The sequence below is a fragment of the Blennius ocellaris genome, assembly GCF_963422515.1.
Source record: "Blennius ocellaris genome assembly, chromosome: 6".
Classification (NCBI taxonomy): Eukaryota; Metazoa; Chordata; class Actinopteri; order Blenniiformes; family Blenniidae; genus Blennius; species Blennius ocellaris.
The window spans coordinates 7,933,006-7,957,210 of NC_137655.1; the positions used below are offsets into that span (position 1 = coordinate 7,933,006).

Genomic DNA, 24,205 nt, shown 5'->3' on the forward strand with positions numbered 1-24,205 from the left:
AATTGGCATTCCCACACCAAACACAGTGTTAATATAGCGGCAGAATGGCCAGGAATGGTGGTTAAGTGGCATTGGCTGTTCACAATACAAGCTACTGATAATCTAAAGCAATAACTGAAAAGCCTGATCCAAAAATCAACACTTACTGGCTTGTTTGCGGAGCTAATCACTTACTAACAAAGCAACGAGATGTGCTTTTCAGGCATCTTTGGTTTGTGTATATGCATGTGGGAGCGTGTGTACCCCTACCAGCTTGTTGTGTAGGAGCAGGCTGATGCTGAGGCAGAAGGAAAAGAGCAGCTTATCCTTCTCAAACAGAGAGCGGCACACGTTGACATATAGTGTGTAGGTGAAGTGGTCTCTCAGGATCTGCAGTCTGAGGAAAGATACATATAGCCTTGTTTAGTGGAGAGGAAATCAAAAACCAAACAGAGCTTAAGAAACTCCTACACACACTTTTCTTGTTTTTTTAACAGGCCATAAATGTTTAGGTTTTTTTTTTTTTTTTTTTGAATGACAAAAAAAGCATGCTTTTTATAGTCTTTTAATAGCCTGCTTAAGTAACGTAGAGTGAGTATTTTGCGGGTACATTAGTCAGGCCTTCTTACCTCTGCTCCAAGTCTTCACTCTTGACTGAACTGTCGATGGAGCTAATGAATAGGTTGAAAAACCAGGTGAGGGAATACTGGTACATGGGTTCAATGTTAGCCAGGTCGGCGATGGCGAAGAATAAGATGGCCGAATGCACAGCGATGGGTGTGTAGCCCATGCGGGCCTCATCAATCTTCTGCTCGGTCACCTCGGCCACGGCCTGCTTCTCGGTGATCTCATTGGCCAGCACCTTGGAGCAGGAGAGGATCTTCACAGCAGTCTCGTCCTCCAGGATATTACCCTCGGATGAGGAGAGCACCTCTAAGATTTTGTCCTCGATTTCCTTCAGGTGTCTGATAAAAACGCAGGACAACTTAAACACAGCTGCAGGACATGGTTTATTTGATTTATTGATGTTCAACGTCAGCCACTGTACCGTTTGTTCTCTGCTCCCTGTAAGATGAGAGCTTGTTTCTCCTCTTCCAGATCAGGTCTTTCCCTGGCCACAACGATGCCTAAGAGCTGGTCTTGGATGCCCTCTGGAGTGATCATGAAGTTGAGCAGGGTCACCTACATCACCCAGAACACACTTTTAAAAGGACTGATTGATACAACTTGAGCTTTTCTGGCATATGTGGATTCTTTTTGAAACAATTGTTTAGATTAAAGGTTTAAAGAAAATCAATAGACAATAGAGATTATTCTGTAACAATGATATCTGTGGCCTCAGCAACTTGCACTGTTGTAGCACTGCCTGTTGTGTCACACATTGGTGTGTGAATGTGAGCGTGAATGGGTGAGTGAGCTGACATGTAAAGCGCTTTGGGACTGCACTCAGTGTGGTTAGAAGGCGCTATATAAATCCAGACCATTTACCATTTACCATTTACAAGAGTATCAAGGGTTTTTGCATTTTGTCTGTTTTCCAAAGTTTTCATTAAAATTGGCTTCACGTTGAGATTGTAGTGATCTTGGTTTCGTAAAAATATAGATGCTTTTTCTTCCTGCATATACTTTGCGACATGACAAATAAAAACTATAACGTTTTAATTTAAACATTATTATAGCACTATTTTACCAGTCTACCCACTTAGGATGAAATTGTCTTGTATGTGACCCCTGATGTAGTTTGACACCCCTGCTCTACACCGTTCAATCTAACTTATGGTCGCTGGGGCTGGAGCTGAACTCAGCCAACTATGTGGGAAGAGAGGAAACACGCCGGACATGTCACCTGTCCATCACAGGAGCAAACACATACAGGTAAACACATTCACATGCAATTTAGAGTCAGTCAGTTTTCTGAGACAAACCAACATATACCGTATTTTCCGCCCTATAAGGCGCACCTAAATACCTCAAATTTTCTCCAAAGCTGCCAGTGCGCCTTATCACCCGGTGCGCCTTATATATGGAAGAATTGCGGTACTTGAGACTGCTATTTGACAGCTGAACACCCAGAAGCTTTTATTTTGACAACTCTAACTTCGCTACCGGAGCTTCAGAGCGGACGACACTCCACACAACACATTCATCACTCATGGTTGCACACCAACATTCTAACAAACCAAAATAAACTAGATGAAATAATTACTCCCTAAACTGGGGAACAAAAACACAGCATAAACACAATCAACACACACACAAGCCCAACAAAAACCCACAATAACCTCCAACAACACAAAATTTGTCGCTGCAAGGCATGATGGGACATCCTGAGCTCCTCAGTGCAGCCGATAGAAACTCCCATAATTCATTGCAGCTGTTTGTGGTGTTTTAAATGCAATTATTGGGGGTTATATTTGGTTTGTGGTGTCGGTAATAATTGTGTTGTGTTGTGTTTTTGTTGCTTACTTCACGTAGTTTAGTTTATTATCATTATTATTACTGGTAGTTGTAAGTTGTCAACCAGCAGTGAAGAAGGTTTTGTGTGTAGTGTCCTCCTGGCATAGGCTGCAGTTAGGACTATCAAAATAAGGCATGTGCACCTCTCTGGGTGTTAGAATCAGTGGAAAATATAACCTAATGGCTTTGAGCTGTCAAGGTTGCTGACCACTGGTCTATTTCATGCGCCTTATAGAGCGGTGCGCCTTATATATGAACAAAGTTGTAAATTATGTCAATTAATGTAGGTGCGCCTTATAGTCCGGTGCGCCTTATAGGGCAGAAAATATGGTACACAAAGAGCATATTCAAACTCCACACAGAAAAGCTTCGCTGCCTGACCCGGACTCAACACAACAATCTCTCTGTGATGGTCCCGCCTCTGGGGAGAGGTGGCCTTCAGCTCCCTCAGGACGGGTTAAATGCAGAGAAGTAATTTCCTCACTGGGATCAATAAAGCTTTAACCATTACACCACTACATGTCCACATAGAAAAAACAGAGCAATCTCATGCACTTGAAAAATAGCTAAAGGCTAAAGGATATTTCAAACCACTTTGAACCACTCCCTGCAGATGTAAAAAAATTAAATAAAATAAAATAAAAAGAACTTAACCCCTTGACGCCTGAATTCCTTTCCAATTGTGAAAAAAATAGCATTACCGGTATTTGTGGTTTGATGCAAATTCGCATCAATCGAGGTCAAGGTGATAAATGTGAAGATGTAGTAACTTTTTTCAGGAGTACACACATAGAGGTGTAATTTATTGACATATATGGGCACAATTATAGTATGTATAAGCATTTGTTGTGGTGAATTGCCCTGGCCCGCCCTTGCTCTCCACTGTTTAAGCGTAGTGCTGTGCTCGGTGCAGCTCTTCCTCCAAAACCTTCTATCCAATCAATTCCAATAACCACTCCAGCCTTGGCAAAGTACAGGTAGGATGCATTTACTTTTTTCCTTTTCAGTGAAAAGGTGTTGCTGCTTAGAGTGAAGGAGTGTCTTTTACCGCAGCTGCAGTCATCCTGCTTTGCACTTACCCTGAGGTTAAAAGCCTATCTGCTATCTACTCTGCCCTAATAAACGAGTGCACTTCTCCGGGGCCTAATTCCATTTCTATTGATGCTGCGAGACCCACTCAGCTGGTGGTAAAGACTCAGAGCCCCATATAAATCTCTAGTTTGTCCTTTTCACACATACATCCTCTTCCTTCACTCCTTTATGTCTCTTCGTCCTTTAAGGTCTATGAGAGCTGCTGTTCTCGAGGCCCACCCTCTCGTATTTGGAACTATTGTATTTCAAATAGATTTAATGGAGAATAATAGACATCTCGGAACAAAAAAGGATTTGGGGAAGAAAAAAAAACAATTGTGAAAAATGAGTTGAATCAATCTAATAGCTGCCCATAAACAGCCAAGCCCCAGCAAATAGATGCTTGAAATGTGATCTTTGGTAGTGCTTTCCGAGCTCTTGCCTCCTCTATAATGCAATTTCCGTTACTGCTGCTTTTCTTGGAATATTTTTTATTTATTTATAAATTCATTCATTTATTTTGGTGGGGATGGGTGCTGTTGTATGATACCGTGTCATACTGAAAAGGCAATATTAGAGAACAGAGGTATATTGGGCTATTGAGGCATTATGCAGTGAATGACAACCAAAGAAGTGAAGCAGGAAAAAAGATAATGAGAAGATGACAAGCAATTAAATAGAGACCATATAAAGACCGTAACCAAAATGGCACATAGCGATGTCCAGGTTGCAAATGCACTAAAAGAAAATATAGGATCAACAAGCTCATGTGACATTCATGATTTAGCGATCAGATTGCATGTTTGACGACTTAAGGAAAGACGACAAATTAGGTTTTTACCATCAGATGCAATAAAAGTGATATCTTAAAGGCAGAATAATGCAGATGTCACTGTTTTTGCCTGCGAGTGCTTGCATTTTATGAGTCCCCGTTGTTTTGCCAGAAATTCTGCTGTGGAGAATGCGTCTATCCTCGGCTGCGGTGGGATTGAAGAGTACCGGCTCCATCTGTCTGGAAGGGCTTGGTGGGGAAGGCAGGGAGGATTGCACGAGGCTCATTATGACAACAGTGACACCTGCTGCAAACAGCACTGGTGTGTGGCTACTGTCAGGAAATGCTCGGCTGCGCTTTTTTGTTTGAAGGTTTTGTGTGTGTGTGTGTGTGTGTGTGTGTGTGTGTGTGTGTGTGTGTGTGTGTGTGTGTGTGTGTGTGTGTGTGTGCGTGTGTGTGTGCGTGTGTGTGTGTGTGTGTGTGTGTGTGTGTGTGTGCGCACGGGCATGTGCTGAAGCCTGTCAGGTTGGATATGTTTGTGAGCGGAGCGGAAAGGAGCTGTTGCAGTAATCCCCTACACACAGGTATATTTGTACGTCTAAACACTGCCAAATGAACACAGCAAAGGTAATTCACAGGGACTCTGGAGTTGATATGCATTTGAGTGGTGCTGTTGGTGTCCTACTTAGGTTATTACACCACAACACAATCATGAAAGAGCTGCAAACGCATATAGCTGCACAGTAATATGAGTTACTATTCTTTCCTGAACATGTTATTCACCGTAAAAGGGTATTTTTATAACTCAAATTATTCAGTTTTGTTTGTGTCTTGCCATCTCTTTCGCTGGTAAATATTAGAATATGTTTCCACAGTGCACTCTAACCTGAAAATTAAAACACCACCTGAGGCAGTTTCCCTCGGAAGTACCTTGACAGAGGTCTCAGGCAGATAGTGGGGGTTGCGGAGCTTGGTAGTGATGTAGAAGCGAAAGTCAGGAGCGTATTCGATGGTGGAGTCTCCGAGTCGGATACACATGGTACCGCCTTGCTTGAAGGTCTGTCTGAGCAGCAGAGTCTCCAGGATGGGGTCAAGCTCCTCACCGACGTTCTCCAAAAGCACTTTAAGAAAATGGTCAAAGTTTAATTTACACGTTGGTGCAAAATGCAAATAAATGTCCAAAAACTTATAAAAATGGTTGTTGCATTATGCATACTTAAAAAAAAAAAACTCATCTTTACCAGATTGCTCTGAAGATATCATGTTAGCAACGAAGTAGCTAGCTTTCATGCCAATATCGCAGCTCGTTTCTCAGTGTTTTGTTGTGTCTCCAACTCATGAGTAATTTGATTTAAAAAAAAAAAAAAAAAATCTTTGTTCTATGCTTCATGTATGAAACTATGGTTATACTCGAATTGACTATTGTTCTGACTATGAGTGTTAGCTAACACTTAAAGGAATTGTTTATTGACATGGTAAATGAGATTCTGTTATGTAGTGCATTTTATGGTTTCAGTAGTAGTTACAAGCTTTAATCGATCAGACGTATCACCGGCTGCCATCAAATATGCTCGCTGGGAAAAATTTGAGGTTCAGCGTCTTTCTCAAGGACACTTTGACACATGATGAAGAACAATCATTCAGTTGTCACATATACAGTGAAGGTATAGTGAGATTTATCATCTGCATTTAGCCTTTCTCTAGTGAGTGGTGTGCAACCAATGTGCGGCGCCAGGAGAGCGTAGCCTAAGGCTCGGGGAGCAGTGGCATTGAAACCTGGACCCTCCTTTCACTCCTGCATCACATGGCATTCTTAATTTTGCTTTATTTTGTACTCAATTGCATTGTCGATTGTCGTAGCTATTGCCCTGCCTTTGAAAAAAGTGGTGTACATCTTCATGAAAAAGGGCCCTTTAAATCCGACTTGTACCGTACTGCAATGTTGTTGGATTTGAAGTTCAATAGCAGCGGGAAAATCAGTGAAGCATGTAAAACATTGCCAGTTACAAATGCCTTACTCCCATGACATCATTATTAATGTGGCTTCACATTAGGTATGATAATGCTGTTCTCATGTTAAGAACATTAGCTTATCTATAATTGACACGATGCCTTCAGCAAGAAAACTAAGTTTTCATTCAACTTTGAGCTGCAGTGAAACCCAATAAGTTTCTCTCATAAGACAGAGACACAAATCAGGTCAAACCTCCATGACATGTTTTGGATATTTGATTTGTCACAAAAAAAGCATACTACCACCAAATGCAACAGTTCTTTGTGTTTCTTAATAAATGTAAATTTAGCTCAAGAGGTTTGGCAGGGAAACAGTTAAATTATACAGAAAGAAAGAAGGCACAAGTACTTCTTCAGGGTAATAAGCTGCAATGTAAAAACAAAAAACAAGACACTGAAAAAAGTAAACAGGCTATGAAGGGTGAAAGTGTGCCCTCGGGGGGATTATTTTGCACCCTGCAAGGACACACTACTCTCTGCACTGTAAGCCTTGCAGTCTGCCAGGAAGCAAAGACCCAATGGCTGGCTGAGCCAGGTCATTATTTAGATGTCTTTTTAATGGCTGTATAGCTTTCTGTCTCTGACTCTTAATTCCTCTCTTAGCTTTGCCTCTGATGCCCCTTCAAAATCCTACGAGGAAAGCAAAAAGTACAAGTATTTTGCCAGATCTGCTTTTTTTTATGTTTGGAGCTTTTGTGAAAAGATGGTGGGTTGTATTCTGAAACCAGCTTGTGGACTGAAAGGTCATATCCACACAGTCACACTGGGGAATAAATGCTGCTCTACTTCAAGGCTACAAAGTGAATAACAGAAGGAAGAAAGGTTCTGAAAAAAAACTAAAAACTGTCACATCTGCCTACATATGTCGATTCATACCCAATATTGTAGAGACAAAATGTAAGTGCAGGGGTAATAACTGATTTTCTCCAGAGGTTTTGTATAATTTACAGCAGTTTGACAAGCTAATGGTGCAGTAGGCCTGTATGAAAGCTCACTGGGACCGCTCACTCAGAAATATTGCTCATGTGAATTCTTCCACTGCAGAGCAGAACAAAGGAGAGCAGCAGTCTTTGTGCAGCAACAATAAGTCTCTGTGGTGGAGGGAGACCTCAGCAGGCAGACAGAGGAACTGCAGCAATGTGGGCGAGGCACACAATGACTAAAAGCAGCAGCGTCAAACAAAGAGATACTTGGACTGACCTGGTGTGCCAAACTGGATGCAGTTCTCCAGAGTGCGTATGAAGTCAGCATCGCTCAGTTTTATAATATGTAGACCGTTGCACTCCTCCATGTTTTTCACCCACTTGTTGGCCTGACCTTGGGGATCGATCATCAGAGGCCACCGTCTGGCATTGCTGCAAGTACAAACAAACAGATCAAATGGAGCTGCCTTGTAACAGTGAAAGATCTTGTAACTTTAAAGTGTGAGATATTGTAACGGCAGGGGGGATATTGGGACACAGGCGTGTGTTAGCGGCTTAAGGGTGAACATTCACTCTGAGCACAGTTGGACAGCTCACAGTGGGATAGCCCACCGGGGGCCACAATATTGTGATTAAAAAACAATGTGGTTCCTTCATTTACAAAAACAAGCAGATGTCTTGTGATGTTACTTTTTCAAGGCACCTTCAAGCAGACGACTCCTGTGATGGCCTGGTTGTTCACTGGGAGGAATGGATGGATAACGACCAATATGATCCCAGTCCCCCACTGAATTGCTGTGATCTTGGAACAACATGCCACTAGACTGCATTTTAACACTGTAACCAATTCCATATGCCTCTCGTGTAACATTAACGAAATGAGCCGCAGTGAGTTAGATATTCATAGGCTCTGTCTCCAAGACATCAAACATTTTTCAAGGCGTACAAAGCTTTAAAACTTGCTTTTGAGAAAGGTGTATTGAAAGCTCAAGTTTCTGTTTCCTTTAAAGCTACCATAATTTTATTTTTTAATAGATAAGATTTTTTTTTGTCTATCTTAATTTGACCATCAGTCTTAAGAAGACAGTGGCTTCATTTCCACTGTGAAGCTTTCTCCTCTCTTGATTACTCACGAGATTATGATGCCGTTGTCTATGGAGAAGCTGTCTGATGGTAGGCCAGCAATGGTCCATGCACGGATCTTCACTGGATCACCCAGTGAGTTCATGAGAGACATGTCCGAGGAGCATGGGATCTCTCTGCTCTTACAAAGATCCATCCACTCCTCAGTCTGATCCTGAAGAGGAACACATTAAGAGAAACATGAAGAAGCTTCAGGCTCATGGCTTTAAATGCATTAGAGTGACAGTAGTCAATGACAAGATTGAGGAGTGTGGTTCCAATTTCAGAGTTTACTAAGATATTCCTGACAACCATGGCTCATAATGTGATATGATATCTTCAAAGATGTTGCATTAAGTATTTCAGGTTGGTAGGAACCTGGAATGGAATAACATGTCTATTCAACCTAAGGTGTAGAGCTGATCCCAGCTGACAAATGGCGAAGTCAGGGTACAGTCTGGGTAGGTCACCAGTTCAAAATGAAAACACAGAGAAATGTGATAGCCACCAGTAAGTTTTCACACTGTGGGAAGAAAGTGGAGTACTTAAATAATCTACACATGCACAGAAAGAAGATTTCACAGTCCAGGCCTGAATATAATGTAGATCCTATACAATTAGATCATAAAACCCACTCATACCAGAAATCCTGATAAAATGGCAAAGCTTGAAGTAAATCTCAAAGAACAATTAGTACAGAAGTCTTTGTGGACACTGTGCAGGTACTGGACATGTTAAGTTGAATATTAGCTCGTGTTCATTTACTTTTTCTATTCAGCCAGTCAATTTTTGTAAGTTATCGCTCTATAATCAGTCACACAGGCTCACAGCAAATAAAAAAAATGCTAACTACAAATATTCCAACAGCTTCCTATGATAATTTCTCTGAGTCTTCATCTGGTGTGGGTAATATGTCTCTGTACCTGTCTGTAGCTGGAAGTGAAGGCTCCCAGGTAGGCCACTATTCCTGCTGAGATGAGCATGTCCCCTGTCAGGTTATCGTAGAGCTTCCCGAGATCCACGGCCATTTCACTCCAGCGTGTTTTCTCTCCCCCCAAACCTCCGATCAGCTGCTCAGCTCGCTCCAGCTTCTTACTGCATAGATCTACCTGAAGGACACAGTAAGTGTAAATGTTGCAGTTCCACAGACTGAAGCAATATCAGATCAAAACAATACAGTCTGAATGACGATTTGTCAAAAGAAATACATACATATAAATATAACTCATATTAATAAAGATTACTTCATGTCCATTTTTAACATCTGTCTGGCTTCAGCACACATCCGCTGTTTAAAATGGCTATTTGTGTATTTTATATATGTGGTATACAAAGCCTTTGGTCAGGCATTTAACATTGAGATTTAAAACAAATAAATAAATACAAACCTGTTTCTCATAGTAAGCTTTCTTGTTTTTATTTGCCTCCAACGTATCCTGAAGCTTTGCAAGTTTATCTTGGACTTCCTTCAGGGCAGCTTGTTTTTTCTGCAGGCTCTCCATGGCCACCTTCAGCTCCCCCTCAGCCTGCGCCAGCTTCTCCTTCTTTGGCGCCACTTCCCTGGCCCCTCTGAAGGGCACAAGAAGCATTTCATCTGATTGCTTTATGTTTTCAAGCCATGTAATACCTCAGATTCTTGTCAGATTTGGATTAAAGTGTGCCGACGATAACACATTGTTAAAATTATAATCTGAAACCTACTCAATTAAAACAAGACTATTGAGCAGAATTCCATTAGAAGAATTTATGAAAAAATAATGACTGATAAAAGTGAAGGCTCAACTAATAATGCAAGGGTTCACTTGAGTTGTATTTTCTCTTGTGTGCATGTGAATCAGAGCTGGGTAATTGTAGTTCTGGAGGGCTATAGTCCACATTTTCCTGACTAAAGTTTCAGTCAAACACTTAGCTTCTATAAATAAGTGACGCATTTAAATTGTTATAACAATAATGATGTAAGCATGACTCCCAGTCCCATCTAAGATTGTGCCTGTTACATGAATTAGCATATGCATGGTGCACACCAGAAAAATTATCATTTCTTTGAAGCTGACTATAGGCTTCACGTTGATCACTAAGACAGATGGAATGCTTTCTCCAGCTTTGCCAATGTGCATTAATTTCCATAACTGCAAACGCAGGAGGAGAAGAACATGACTTACTTCTCATACTTGTCCATGGCACAAACCCATTTACACATGCCTTCAGCTGCAGTGGATGCGGTTCGTATTTTCTCGGGTACAAAGTCTGGATTGCTGATGTACTTATTGCGGATGATGGCGATTAGGTTCGGTGAGATGTTGTCCTTATCATAGTCATGGAGGCTCTGGAGGAATTTGATGTCTCCCAGAAGTTTTTTGGCTGGACCCCAGAAGTCCTCTACTTTTTTACCGCTGCCCGAAGGATCTGGCACACGATCTGGTTTGATGCCTTTCAGAATGCAGATTGCCTCCATCACCAGCTTGACAGCTGCAGGTGGGCTTTTCATTGACTTCACCATCGTGATATCCTGCAGGTAGAAGTGCAGTTTCTTGTTCTGTTTCAGCTCACTTGGTATTTCAGGCAGACATAAAAGATTAAAAAAACAACAACAACAACAACACATTGCTGCTTTTACCTGAGTGGTGAGGGTGTTCAGTGCAGCCATGGCTGACTCCAGGATTGGCATGGCTTCAGCCAGATCAGCATCACATTCATCCTTGATGGCTTTGGCAGCCATGGCTTGTTCGTTGGCTACAGCCTCATTCGCTTTCACCACCTTCTCGGTCTCTGCGGCTTCCACGGATTCGTGTTCAATTACCACCATCGTCTCGTCTACCTCCTTGCTTGCGACAAGCAGCTGCGGCTGCAGAGCCTCGAGCTCCACTTGCATTGTGGACACCTGTTCTGCTGCTGAGTCCAGCTTTTCAAGACCCACCTCATAGCGGCGTTTCAGCTTCATCACCTCCCTGGGCAACACAGAATTCCAGGAAATATTTAGAAAAGTTGGGGGGGGGGGCGCTTCTAGAGCTTGCCACAATTCATCCTGCACTGCCTTTCAGGAATTGAATGGTCTGTTTGACTGTGTCTGTTTTTGTTTCACATTACTTATTTGTTATTATAGCAGACTCCAGGAAGCAATAGATTTTTTGTATTGCCACGTGGGCATGTTTTAGGACGTTTTCTGCATCTTATGGGATTTGTGTGCATCTTGTTCGGGGTGATGCGTCAGAAAAGTTAAATGCACAGCTTCTTGAATTTTAAATGTGAATTTAACAATTATACAACAAATTATGATATACACATGCATTGTATCTTGATCTTACGTTCTTTTTGTGTTCAACAGGGCTTTGAAAGTTGAGATGAGCTCCAGGTACGACGTTGGGGTAACGTAGTTGTGTCGCTGCAGCTCATTCAAGAAGCGGCGTGACAGCTCAATGGTGGAGGTGTGGAAGCTCTTGCACATGTTGATGCAGCCTTCTCGGACCTCATCCGTCATCTCAACATCCTCCAGGAAGCGACAGGCCACAGCCTGCAGGGCATCCTCAGGCCAGGTCTAACAAGGAAGAAAATGTAGTCTTACGTCTGTACTGCCACATACACAGTATCTTGCTATCGCCAAGGTTTGCTGGTGATGTCAATAGTTCCTAATGAATGAAGCTCAATATACATGCTCTCTGTATTAACTAACAAACTACTTAAACCTTTGAGGGAACACAATGCTCACCAGAGCACATGTAATACAAAGAAATATACCTGGAACCAATCAATGGTGCAGCAGTTAATGAGTGCGGGGAAACGTCTCAAGCGGTCCCTGAAGGCATCTCCGATGGGACTCATAGCTAATACCACATGCAGTTGTGTGCGACAGCGCTCTATAAACATGTTGAAAAGGGACAGAGGGCTGCCGTCTGTCTGTTTTTCACGGTCTCGTTGCCGGTCCAGCACACGCATTTGCTCACAGATTTCTTGGGTCTCATCGACTGTGAACAGGTTTGGTACCTGGAAATAAGTAAACAATTATAATATGTTTGAACATTAATCGTTCACACCCCCAAAGTTGGCCCAAATTTTTTTATACCACCAAATTTTCTATATTTTTATGATTATTTGGCACTTCAGTGCATCTTTTTTTTCAACAGATGTTTGTCCTATATCTGCTCCCACCTTACCTCACCAGTGTTGATCAGGTTTCCAATGTCCTCCAAGAAGGATTCCATCTTAATCTGTGTGTCTGAAAAGAGGAACACACCGTGAGCTTCCCCCTGTGTGGACTTCCTCATGATTCGCTTCAGGTCGTCACGCCACTCAGTGGTTCCGTAGGTCTTCGATATTTCCACCTGGAACAGCTCTGCCTCGGCCATGTAAGCAGCCAATCGGGTAAGCGACTGACGACCGCTCCCACCGACTCCCACCAGCAAGGCGTGGCCGCTTGGTTGCTTGAGGATGCGGGAAATGCGACAGACGTGCTCGATGGCAAAGCGGAAGAGCACCAGATTCATCGGCGCTTTACTGATGTTGTTGAACTCCTCAAGGTGCGACTCCACCACCTGACCGAGCTGGTCCAGGTTGTGTACTTCGCAGTAGTTGCGGTCCTCGCCCTTGGGGTCTTGGAAGTCACAAAACATGAGGCTGCGCAAGTCATCCTCTGTCACCTTTCCATCTTGGTCCTGGTCGAGATGCTGGAAGAGGTGATGAAAGTTTTCCTTCATGTGATTCTCGAACACCACCTGTAAATGGTGTACAAGCCAGGAGCGATCTGTGTCGTGGACCAGTCGATCGTAGTATACCCTCAGGACCTAAAGATTATTAGGACGAAGAAGAAGAAGAAGAAGAAGAAAAATCAACAGTGTGGGAGACACAGGTCGATATCTATAGATGGAGATTTGCTTTACAGCAATCAAAGCAACAGATTTATTAGTTAGAGCAACAAGTTACAATAATACATTTCTTTTATTTATATACTTTAAAACACAGAAACATTCAAAAAAGTAAATAGACAAAAATTATAGGAGACAACACACCAAACGACCAAGGCAGTTAAAAAGAGACAACATATGTAAAAACAAATATTATTAGATTAAATATTAATATAACATTAAGTAAAAATACATTAATAGAAGTTCAAATGAAGGTAAACCAAGCCTATAAAAATTTGTAGTGATTTAAAAGAAGTCACTGGCAGGTCACTCCAAAGTTGAGGGTCCCTGGTGGAGAACACACAGTCACCCTTAGATTTAAGCTTTGGTTTTAGAACAATCAGAAGGGATCCTGAGGAGCTAAGGCTGCGTTGGTAGTTTCTTTTTTTGTTGTCTTTTTTTTTACAGCAGTTGTGCAGGTTGCAGGAACCTTATACTGTTTGTAATGTATAACATCACCTCATGGGCCCAGAGACGTTTGATGACAGATGATTCATCTGCAGTCTCTGGTCGTGACAGGCAGACGCCCTGGATGACCCGCGAGACGTCGCGCAGATTGAACAAGTAATGGGACTTTGTGGGGGTTGGTAGCAGGTTCTTGGTGGCCTCTTGGTACACTGACATTGTGCTATTGACAACCTGAGAGGTCAGAGCAGCAAATGACTTGGGAAAGGAAAACCTGTGGATGAAATGGAGATTCTGATTGAATTTTAGTCATTATAAAATTAATCTATGATTGTTGTAAATTATATCAATGAAAAATGCATAAAACAAAGAAACATAAAGGTCTGATCTCCACGAAGTTAGATAACATATCTGTTCGCTTGTATTGTTGATATTATCTTTGGCCACTTTAAAACCTGTGCAAAACACATGATTGCTTCAGGGACTTGTGGAGTCTGAGGTATATAATCTCGCAGTGCATCAACAGAGAAGGAAAAAGAAATACCACCTTCAATCCTGCAACTATTCAATGAAAACCTGATAAGCTGAATAATCTATGGTAACCACCTTTCACATTTTAAATCACTATATCAGTCCTTACACTCTCATGTAACTGATTTGCAATAATTTACTAATAAAGGAGTGAAAATATTTCTGCACCTTTTTGTTACTTCTCAAGATCCATGTGTGCACAAGTTCTCATAGGTTTGTGGATCAAATCCTACAGTACAGATTTGATAAGTTATTTTCCTACTGTAGTTACCGTGTTGTGAAATGCCAATCTATGATCCTGGAGAAGATTGTATACATGGTCTTCTCGTCAAAATCATTTATGGTGATCATGTTGAAGTGGCGCAGGTAGCGAGGTGTGATCGGGTTCCGTCCCCCACCTAAAAGAAAAAAGAAAGTGACACCACTTGAAGTTGATGCGCTGTCATCAGTTTTTCATTGTATCACGAGGTTATCAACATGCATCACTCTGTATGAGATGAATTTCTACCTGAATTATAATCTATACTTTATACCTACATTTCTTATAAAAATATATTTTCGGACAGCAAAGATACATTATCATGATCGATGATTGATTATTGTTATCATTATCATTATCATTGTTTGTTTTATTGTTGTTATAATTCTTCATATATTTCTCATTATTATTTTTATCATCATTATGATTACCATTATTGTTTCATTGTCGTCTGTTTGTAAAATTTTGAAATAAAGAGATATACTAATTAAATTGTACTGGGATTCAAACAGAAACTGGCACACGCATGCATAGGTTATTGTACCCACAGTTATTATAAACACAGAAGAGCAATGTCTATCCAAGCGTATTATCACAATCATCACGTAAGCAGCATAGTAACACTTAGGACAGCTGTAAAATTGATTCAGAGCTCGCTGTAGGAAGATTTTAGAAGAGCTACTCAAGTGTCAGCATCAAAGCAAATATTGTTTGTGAGTGGCCACCTGAGAGTGACACACACTCCTTTTCTTTTACAGCTGCCACTGCCAGCTGCCTCAGTGGACAGGGATCAGTATTTACGTAAGTAGTTGTAGTGGAGACGGAAGTGGTAAACACTTTCTATTTGTAAAAAAAAAGAACCTCAAGGCAGAAAAGAGCCCCACAAAACAGCAGGGAGTGGTTTGTGACACTGACTTAAAAACAGGAGGGGAAGAAGGGCTCCCTCTATAAACACAGGAAACCCTTTATCAACCAAACAACAAGAGCTCGGAAACAGTGTCACTGATGTGACAATTCTCCATTCGAGAAACCTTAGGGTAGCAAAACTGCTACTCACCGGGTGGTCCCATAGCACACATAACCTGGATATCCACTAGTTTGATCGTGGCACAGTCCTTCAGGTCATACCAGTTCCAGTGGTCCAGCCACTGGCGCAGCAGCTCCACGGGGGGCTGAGCACCATAAACCTCCCTCGCGGGCATATTCACGTCATCCACAAACACCACCTGGAAATAAGGAAGATTCATAAAAAAAATAAAAATAAAAATGCTTTGCTGTATTTTCCACCCTTTTTGAGGTTGTCAGTCCCCAATGATAAACAAACTGCATGTCGACCTTAAAGACACTATATAAAATAAAAAAAGACCAAAAAAGACCATTTTTTTCCCAGGTGGTGGTCCAAACACTCCCTTGCGTCTCTTATCGAGCTTAGACATGATAATGTTTTGGGTCTGGGCAGCTGTCGTCTGGGCCGAAAAGTTGATGAATAATGGGCTGTAGTCATCCTTTTGCAGCTGGTTCAACAGAAAGTCCTGAGAAGATCATTGAAAGTTGGATTGTATTAATGACATCACAGATGATTAAATCATACAAAATCACATTTGAAAATCAATGTGTTAAAATCAATGAACAGCATATTTCCTATTTTCGAATTGAAAAACTTACAAATACTTATTAAGCAAAGAAAAATCTGAAGTAAAAGCAGGACATCAGTCACTGCAGTGCTCAGGGTGTTTGAGTATGCAAAGGATACAAGTCAAGCACACATAAAATCATCATATTCACTTTAAATCTGACAAAATGGTCACGATAAGCTTTATAATCTAATTAAACGTGGCACTCAGTGTGTATTCCATTAGATGAAACTTGGATCTCAGTTAATCCCTTAAAATGACTTTTAATTAATCAAGAAATTATCTGCTCTCAAAGGACAGGATCTAAAGTGATGTCATGCGGGGGGGGGGGGGGGGGGGGGGGTGTGATGAAATGTGAAAACTTTGATCATGAAAAGAGACGAACAATGTACTGAAATCTAAACAAGTATTGTATTTTAAAATGATCTTTTTGCTCTATGTGAGGAGGGGACGCAGAGTGGAGAAGTGACGCGATCTTTCAGGGACGGACTCTCCGGGTTCGGGGCACATCGCCCTCGCTTTCCCTAAGCACACGCCGCACACAGTGCTCACACACATCCATGGGAATAATGAGCTGCATAATTAAAAGAGACTCGCAACATGAATGATCCCAGGATGAGACCAAAGTGCATCATCATCCTGTTGTATAATTTATGAACCAGTAGCGCAGCTCGGCTTTGTGTCACTCCAGAATAGTGTGAGCGGGACAAAGGGGCCTGGTGTCTAGACTTGTGTGAAGGTACCAGTGAGGGCACAATGACATTCACATTCACATGGTCTGAGTGTTGGTCCTCATTTATCTTCTCTGAACTGTTCAGGATTCAGCCAGTCTGCCAGTTGTGGCACGGGGTATCACAGACAAAAGTAAGAAGTGACACACAAGGTAGGCACCCCAATGAGATGATCTCTGTTCACCCCAGAGTGTCAAGTTTGAGCACACTAATGGATGAGCTAATGAAGCAAAGGGGAGGAGAGAGGATTAGTCCTTGATATAAATAGCCAAAGTCTCTGCAGTGAGAGAATCTGTATTCCTCCAAGGTGGCTGTTTCACACCTGGTATCTATAGATCTGTTGAATTCAGAGGACCTTATCAGAGCTAAAACCAAACTTCTTACCAACAAATTCTCACTTACAGTGTAAAGTTGGGTATTTTTTAGCATCAGCAATGCCTTCTGCACACAATCATACTTTAATACTAGGAGAAACAAGCTAATCTTATCTAGTTTTCCTAACAGGGTATATTGTAGTAAAACAATGATGAATAATTCCCAATTTGTCTCCCATCTTAAACTCAATTAAATCCCATTTTTATTCATATATCGCCAATAACAACACAGCCATCTCAACGTAGTCCTACAGAGAAAACCCCAATTATTCCACACGAGCAAGCATAGGCGATAGTGGAAAAGAAAAACTCCCTTTTAACAGGAGGAAAACCCACAGAACCAGCCTCAGAGGTGAAGACTTTCTGAGGATAAAAAGAGAGAAAAGGACAGAAAAGAGAGCAACAACATGTGGACAAATAACACTTAAACCCAGTAGACCAACTGTAGGGACCATGTGCAGAATGTAATTAAAAGAATGTAATTGTGTCATTTGATCCCGAGTCTGTATTTAATTGAAAATAAACTACACACAACAAAGAAAGATGATTTCTTTGTTGTGACAATGGTTGGAGGCAGTAAATGCAATATCATCCACAAGCCTGGTCATTGCCTTTTCAAATGATGCCATGCTTGTATGAAATATTCATATTTTGGGTGAGCAGGGGGATTGTGGGTTGTGTCCATAAAGAATTTGCCAAATCTTCTTTGCCGACAACTAACAACCTTTCTTAGTTGCCGATTTTGTTTGATGGTTTGGATGATCACAGTCACACATGGGCTATTTTGGTCGTAGACCATGGAGATCTGGGACCGCCTCTAGTTTTAGAATCTCATCCTGATATTTCTCTGCATTGAGTGACACCATTCAAACTACTGATTGTCAGCACCTGGGGACACTAGAGGCTCAAAACAGTCCATAGCAACAGCTAATAAAAGCTGTTTGGTGTTGGCAAAGAATCCCTCTTTTTTTAAACTCAGACAACACAGCATAGATATTTGTTTTTTATTATTGTGACCTTTAAAACATTATAAGCTTTCCCAAATGGTCTCAGTGTATCTTAAATGAGTTCAGATCAGGATGTCCATGTTATGTTTTAACAAAGGAGTTCTTTGCATGGTTGGATTTTATATATTATATGAGGACACTGCAATGGACAGTGCTCACACATCATGGTTTTCAAAACTGTTATTAAAAAACTCCCTGAGGTCTGAGAGATCACATCTACCCAATATTGGTAATTAGCCTGATTCCTTACCTATATATTTCTTAAGATTCTTTAAAGGCGTCTCTAAATTTAACAAAACTCGTGTTTATTTCTGGAAGATGAGAGTCTTTTCTTTTTTAGCTTTTGGTTGTTGCCACACTGTAAACCCGAACAAGCTCACAGATCTCAAAACTTTTTGTGTAACAGATTACACAAGAATATTTAAGTTATGTTGTTAAGTGTTTTAAGTTAATATAAAATAAAATATTTAAACATTATCTTTAAACATTAAACAACATCACTGTATGTCCTCATAGTTCAAAAACTATTGACAAAAACACTTTCGCAGATCTGCACCATTACAGAGTTGAACAATAGAGTCTGGGAGGACTCACATTGATGTAGACACTCTTGCCAGTGCCAGTAGGACCGATAAACATAGTGGGCTTCTGGTGAGTGACAAGGAGCTGCATCAGTGCCATGTAGCGCACTGTGTTCTCAGTGGGCACAATGATCTCGCTGAACTGCATGCCTTTGCCGATGGGGGGAGCAGACTTTAGCTTATCTGTCCACAGCTCCCACCTGCCAGGGCCCTGAAGAGGAGGGGGAAAAAAAGATAATGAAGACTTGCAGGATCATTGTGTTTCGGACACACAGGCATATCTCATCTTGAGCACAGTGGAATATTTAATGAACTGAAGCTCACGTAATGATTTGTCCATATTGGTAGGTGCTAACAGCTGCAGGTACCAGTACTTTTGAAGTCTCTCGTTTTATCAAATCCTTTCCATGTGCTCTGAATTGATTCATTTGAATGCCTACAGCAGTAAAAAAAAAAAAATTGTGTAGGAAGGTTCCTTCAGGATAAATGTGGTATCAAACATTTGTTATCCTTTTGTACTAAAAGAGACTCCATGGTAACTTTCAGACTTCAAGGTCAAATACACAGTTCGCTTTTCAGGAAGTTAATTTCTAAACAAAGACGTAAACAGATATGACCTGCGTGAAGCTCGAAGAAAATACCATCTTTAATTGCATTATATTCTAAATAGATGATTATTATAGAGCACAAAACAATAAGGTCACAACTTCGTTGCACCATCGCTTAATAACCTTTAAAAAGATTTTTAAGAAAAAGAAGCAACATTTGACAGAAAAATCTTTTTTTCTTCCTAATCCTCCATTGAAAGACGTGAAGGTTAGCCTACAATAGAGAGAAAAAAGTAAATCCTTCCTGTTCACATGAGCATAAAAGCAGGCGTACCTCTTTAATGAAGCAGTACTGATACACTGATCCCTCGGTGGGCAAGGGAACGGTCAGCTCTTTAGATGGAGCATCAACAGTGGCCAGAATGCCATGACGGGCCATCGTCTCCTCACTCAAGGGCCCGATCAGAACCTCTCTGACCAGCTCATCAAACTTGACACGGCCTGAATCATCACAGCTGGCACCCACTGACCACACCAGGCTGAACACGAATATGCCCTGTGTACGAGAAACACGCAGATGTCACATCGATGTGTTGCTTTATGGCAGGTTGTGTCAGAAACTTTTTAGTTTAGGGGCTACATACAGGCCAATTTCATCGTGAAGGGGCCGGACCGGTAATATAGTGCAATAATAACATTTAAATTTAACCTTTAAACCTAGACTTTTTTGTGGCGAAGAGTATCAGTGATGAAAATGTAAATATTTTTTCAAAACCAACCGATTACTATGGAAACTGACAATCTCAACATAAAGCTCAATTTTGATGAAACCTTCTTGTACAAAATCTAGTGAAATACCCAAAACACTGTTGCATTATGCGTGTTTTTACAGATCCTCCCTGACAGCATGGCTTTGAGACTAATGCTAGTTTGCTATCTTTCATGGTAACATTTGCGAAATCTCAGCTCGGGTCTCAGGGTTGTGTCCGCTGCTCTTTAAAAAGCCGCTTTTTAATTTTTACCATTTGCTCGGTGGTTTAGCGGGATTGGAGTCTCTCACGGGCCAATTTTGTTCTGTTTGACATCACTGATTTATAGGAAAAAGTCCTACAGTCCTAATAGTAAGCAGCAATTCAAAGTACCACTACAGTTTGACGTTTGTTTGGCTTACAAGAATGTAAAGCAACACGAAATTTAAAAAATTAAAAAATCGCCACCTTACATAATTATGTTTTCTTCTAAGATGTGTTATTGTGCCGTTTTCGCTTGCCTTAATTTGCTAATCAATTACTAGTAGTCCCTGAATACTGTATCTCCACATAACTCAATCTCAAAGTAAATATAGTTTTTACAATGATGCTCATGGCAGTGGCTATTCCTGTGTGGCTGTACAAGTACATAGAATAGAAATATCTCATAAGGCACGCTGGCAGGAATATACCTTCAAAAGAACTCATTTGCATTTCACGTAATGGTTTCAAGGAGAAAAAAGGTTCAGTCCTAATGAGCAACAAAAGAAAAGTGAAGAATGTAAAAAATGTCAGTCTATATTATGGAATTTAATGTCAGATCTCGCTACAAAAAATAAACAAAAAAAAACCCCAAACCAAACAAAAACAATTTGCGCGATTTAAACATATAGCAACCATGTAAATGCCTCAACCAGGGGGCAGATTATTTTAAGAGACAAAAACAGATTCCACTGAGATGTCTTTGTTGGAAAAAAAAAAAACCCAGCAGGGTTACTGTAGGAATTGGAAATGAGGCTTAGCAGCCTCATGATAGCTCATGCTGTTAAAAAGCTGATTAATTCAACACTTTGATAATGACTGGCTGGGAAACATGGGAGATGTGGTTGAAAGGCATTCATCAGTGCAGTGTGTCACAGGGGGATAATAGCAGTGCTTTCAAAAGACATGATTCACAGGCAAAAAATCAATTGGAACTCATGCAGGGGGCAGAAGAAAGGGCTCATCTGCTAAAACTTTTCTCCTCTAGCCCTGTGTGGAAGCAGACCTGATTAGTACATTACACGGAGAAAATGTTTACACTGTATTTGTATTGTTTAATAGGATAAAAGTTTTAGAAGTGATGTTTGCATCACATCACATTGCAGTTTGTCTGGTGAATAAAGTTTATTTCGCTCGAGCCTGAGATGAACAAACTATAGAAAATGTCTTTGGGAGTTCTATATTTCAGTCCAGTGGTTCACTACCTGGGGCATGAGACTGCCTTGTTGGTTGTCTGAATGTTGTCAACATTGGAATTGTACGTGTCAAATAAAACTATAATACGACATTTTGTGACGTTGAGGCCAGTAGTTCCCAACTTTCGCACATTTTTACCATTGTAAACCTTTGATGACCCAACCAAGCCCCATCCTGTACAATAAACAAACAAACAATTTCATAACACACTATATGTGAAATACAATTTCTTCATTACATACATTTTCTCTGAGGATAAACTTTTTGGCTTACACACCATCTCGTCACCAGTTCGGTGGACTGATGCCGCTTCAGCTTGCAGCTTCATTCTTAAGTATTTCACCACAAAAGATGCATTCCACTCGGGATTTGTAATTTTTTTGTATCCACATACAACATTTTTTAAATTTTAATATTTTTTAAATTAAAAAAACAAACATAATATGTTAATGTAACAATTAAACTATTTATTATTTTATCCCTTTGCCACCCCTCCTGGTTGGGAATCACTGATCTTGACCAGTCCCGGAAAAATCGTCATTGCTTTCATATGTTGGTGAGAGTGTCCACAAGCATTGGAATTCACAAATTTTCTTTTTGCAAATCAGAGTTTGGAAGGGGGATCCGCAGCCTCTCTGAGACATTCAGGTCAGAAAGTTTGGTAATCACTGTTTTAGACCCCGATGTGAGTGTATTTTCTGGTCTCGATTCACCACTAAAGATGACGTTTTATATCACACAATTTGTCATAAAAAGTGCAACATGATTTCAGTTGGCTTTATTATTTAGGCATTTGCCCAGTTGCCCCATTTTCTGTGTTCGGGAGTGTACTCTCGTGTGCCGTTTAGGGAAGGTATACTGTTTATCCATGATGCACCACAGTATTCATTGCTTGGCTTGAAAACTAACTGTTAAATTGTCTATTCAGCAGAACTCATGTACTGAGGATCAGTTTTCCCATAATGAGAGTATTCATTTTTGCCTTAACAAGCAAATGCGTAGGTTACGGCTTCAACACAAAACAAATAACAAACCTTAATAAATACATCCCGGTGAAAACTGTTTAACTCATCAACTAAAAAGCTTTAACAAGATGATCACGGTTGATTCACAGATAACAAGTAATTACCGGTACTGGGTTTGTTCATTTGTTTTTGGTGTTTTTGTGAAAAGTACCATTAGTAGTAATAGTGAACGTGTCAACAAACCTCCAGCCACGAACAAATGTCTGTGTTTTTCATGTTGTTCATATGTCCTTCATCGTGAAACTCGTCCATCATGCAGTCCATCAGATTCATCAGGGACTTCACTAGGTTGGTGTCAGACGTCGGGGACAGCTCCTGGAAGGCAACAGAAAACAGGCAACAAATAGGTGAGATCTGAATTCAACAACAGACTCACAAACACACGAAAAGTTAGCTAAGAAACACTGTTATAAGTAACTGAAAACCATAATCTATTTTGAGTAAAAGGAACACAGACAGTGTAACTCAAGCCAGCAAATACAGTACAAGTGGAAGAAGGTTTTTATTAATTCAGCACCTTGGTGGCCTTTCGAACGAGCTGTAGGCAGGCGGGCAGTATGCGGTCGAAGAGGGCAGTGATGAGGTCTTTGTGCTTGGCATTGACTGCACTTGGCAGGGTATTGAGCCAGGACAGCATGAGAGGCCGCCAGCCCAGCATATGGGGCTCCATGTAGATCATACCACAGCGAGAGACCTGGCAAAATGACACATCACATCTCAAAAAACACGTTTAAACTTCCCAGCTTTAAACTAAAACAAAGGTGTTTTTTGCTGACTCATACCGACTTTGTATTTTCTGACCTGAAAGCAAAGATCCCTGGTCGGTACACAGATAATGGGAACTACATGTGAATATGTTCGTTAAAATGTATTATTTTGAATTCAATGTGATTGTCAAGTACCAGATTTACAAGATTAAAAAAAAAAAAGTGATTACTTGCATCATCTTGTTTGCACTGATAAAACAGACCTGGTGAAATGAATTGGGGAATTTGATGTGTGCCTGACTCGTATCCCCTCCATTTTGAGTTTTTCATCAAAATCCCGTGCGCTTTGACTGGCCAATGTTTTGCAGTTTTTTGCGATTTCTTTTTCTTCCAGAAACGGTTTGCTGAATCGCTAACAAATTACAAAATTATTCCTGAATTTTCTGCATGTTTTGATGTGCATTTTGTGTGCGTACTCCCAAAGGTGCAGGACTAGTTACGCCCTGAAAATCCAATGGGAGAAAATGATGAAGAAGAAGAAAAAAATAAACGGGCACCTAGGGTAGTAATCTTTGCACCTTGCCTCTTAAAAGAGCCAGGCCCACATAATAAATAAATGGAAATTATGGCCGACTTGAGCAGATATGGTAAGAAAAGGCATGGGCAAAGATAGGGGAAGTCATACAAGTGATATCTCATATATGTGCACGTACAGTAAGGGAGAAAAATAGGGTTCAAAAAAGGTTTGAAAATAAACTGTAAAGGGAGGAAAATAACTTTCGTAGACAAAGAAAGACAGAGATCAAGAGTGCACAAAAGGAACTGTGCACAAAGTGTTGCAGGGTTCATTGTGATCATAAAGGTTTTCATGCTTCTGCATTCAGCATGATTAAAGGAACAGATGCACTGCAACAGAGAGCCATAAATAAAAGTCTTCTTGTTAAAGAAAATCGAGCGAGGA

At 40.8% G+C, this 24,205-nt stretch overlaps 1 protein-coding gene across 1 annotated transcript in view; it reads right to left on the reverse strand.

Moving 5' to 3' along the window:
• dnah7 (dynein, axonemal, heavy chain 7) overlaps positions 1-24,205 on the reverse strand; it is a gene marked incomplete at both ends in the record, with an annotated part of 77,516 nt that overhangs the window by 19,836 nt on the left and 33,475 nt on the right. Inside the window, 21 exons of the mRNA XM_080498135.1 lie at positions 250-376; positions 609-944; positions 1,028-1,161; positions 5,210-5,400; positions 7,493-7,647; positions 8,349-8,512; positions 9,261-9,442; positions 9,722-9,906; positions 10,500-10,846; positions 10,955-11,285; positions 11,643-11,872; positions 12,073-12,318; positions 12,489-13,115; positions 13,695-13,914; positions 14,443-14,569; positions 15,488-15,656; positions 15,807-15,962; positions 18,771-18,968; positions 19,640-19,861; positions 22,721-22,852; positions 23,055-23,231. Coding sequence (XP_080354261.1) covers positions 250-376; positions 609-944; positions 1,028-1,161; positions 5,210-5,400; positions 7,493-7,647; positions 8,349-8,512; positions 9,261-9,442; positions 9,722-9,906; positions 10,500-10,846; positions 10,955-11,285; positions 11,643-11,872; positions 12,073-12,318; positions 12,489-13,115; positions 13,695-13,914; positions 14,443-14,569; positions 15,488-15,656; positions 15,807-15,962; positions 18,771-18,968; positions 19,640-19,861; positions 22,721-22,852; positions 23,055-23,231 — 4,656 coding nt within the window. The remainder of the gene's footprint in view (positions 1-249; positions 377-608; positions 945-1,027; positions 1,162-5,209; positions 5,401-7,492; positions 7,648-8,348; positions 8,513-9,260; positions 9,443-9,721; positions 9,907-10,499; positions 10,847-10,954; positions 11,286-11,642; positions 11,873-12,072; positions 12,319-12,488; positions 13,116-13,694; positions 13,915-14,442; positions 14,570-15,487; positions 15,657-15,806; positions 15,963-18,770; positions 18,969-19,639; positions 19,862-22,720; positions 22,853-23,054; positions 23,232-24,205) is intronic.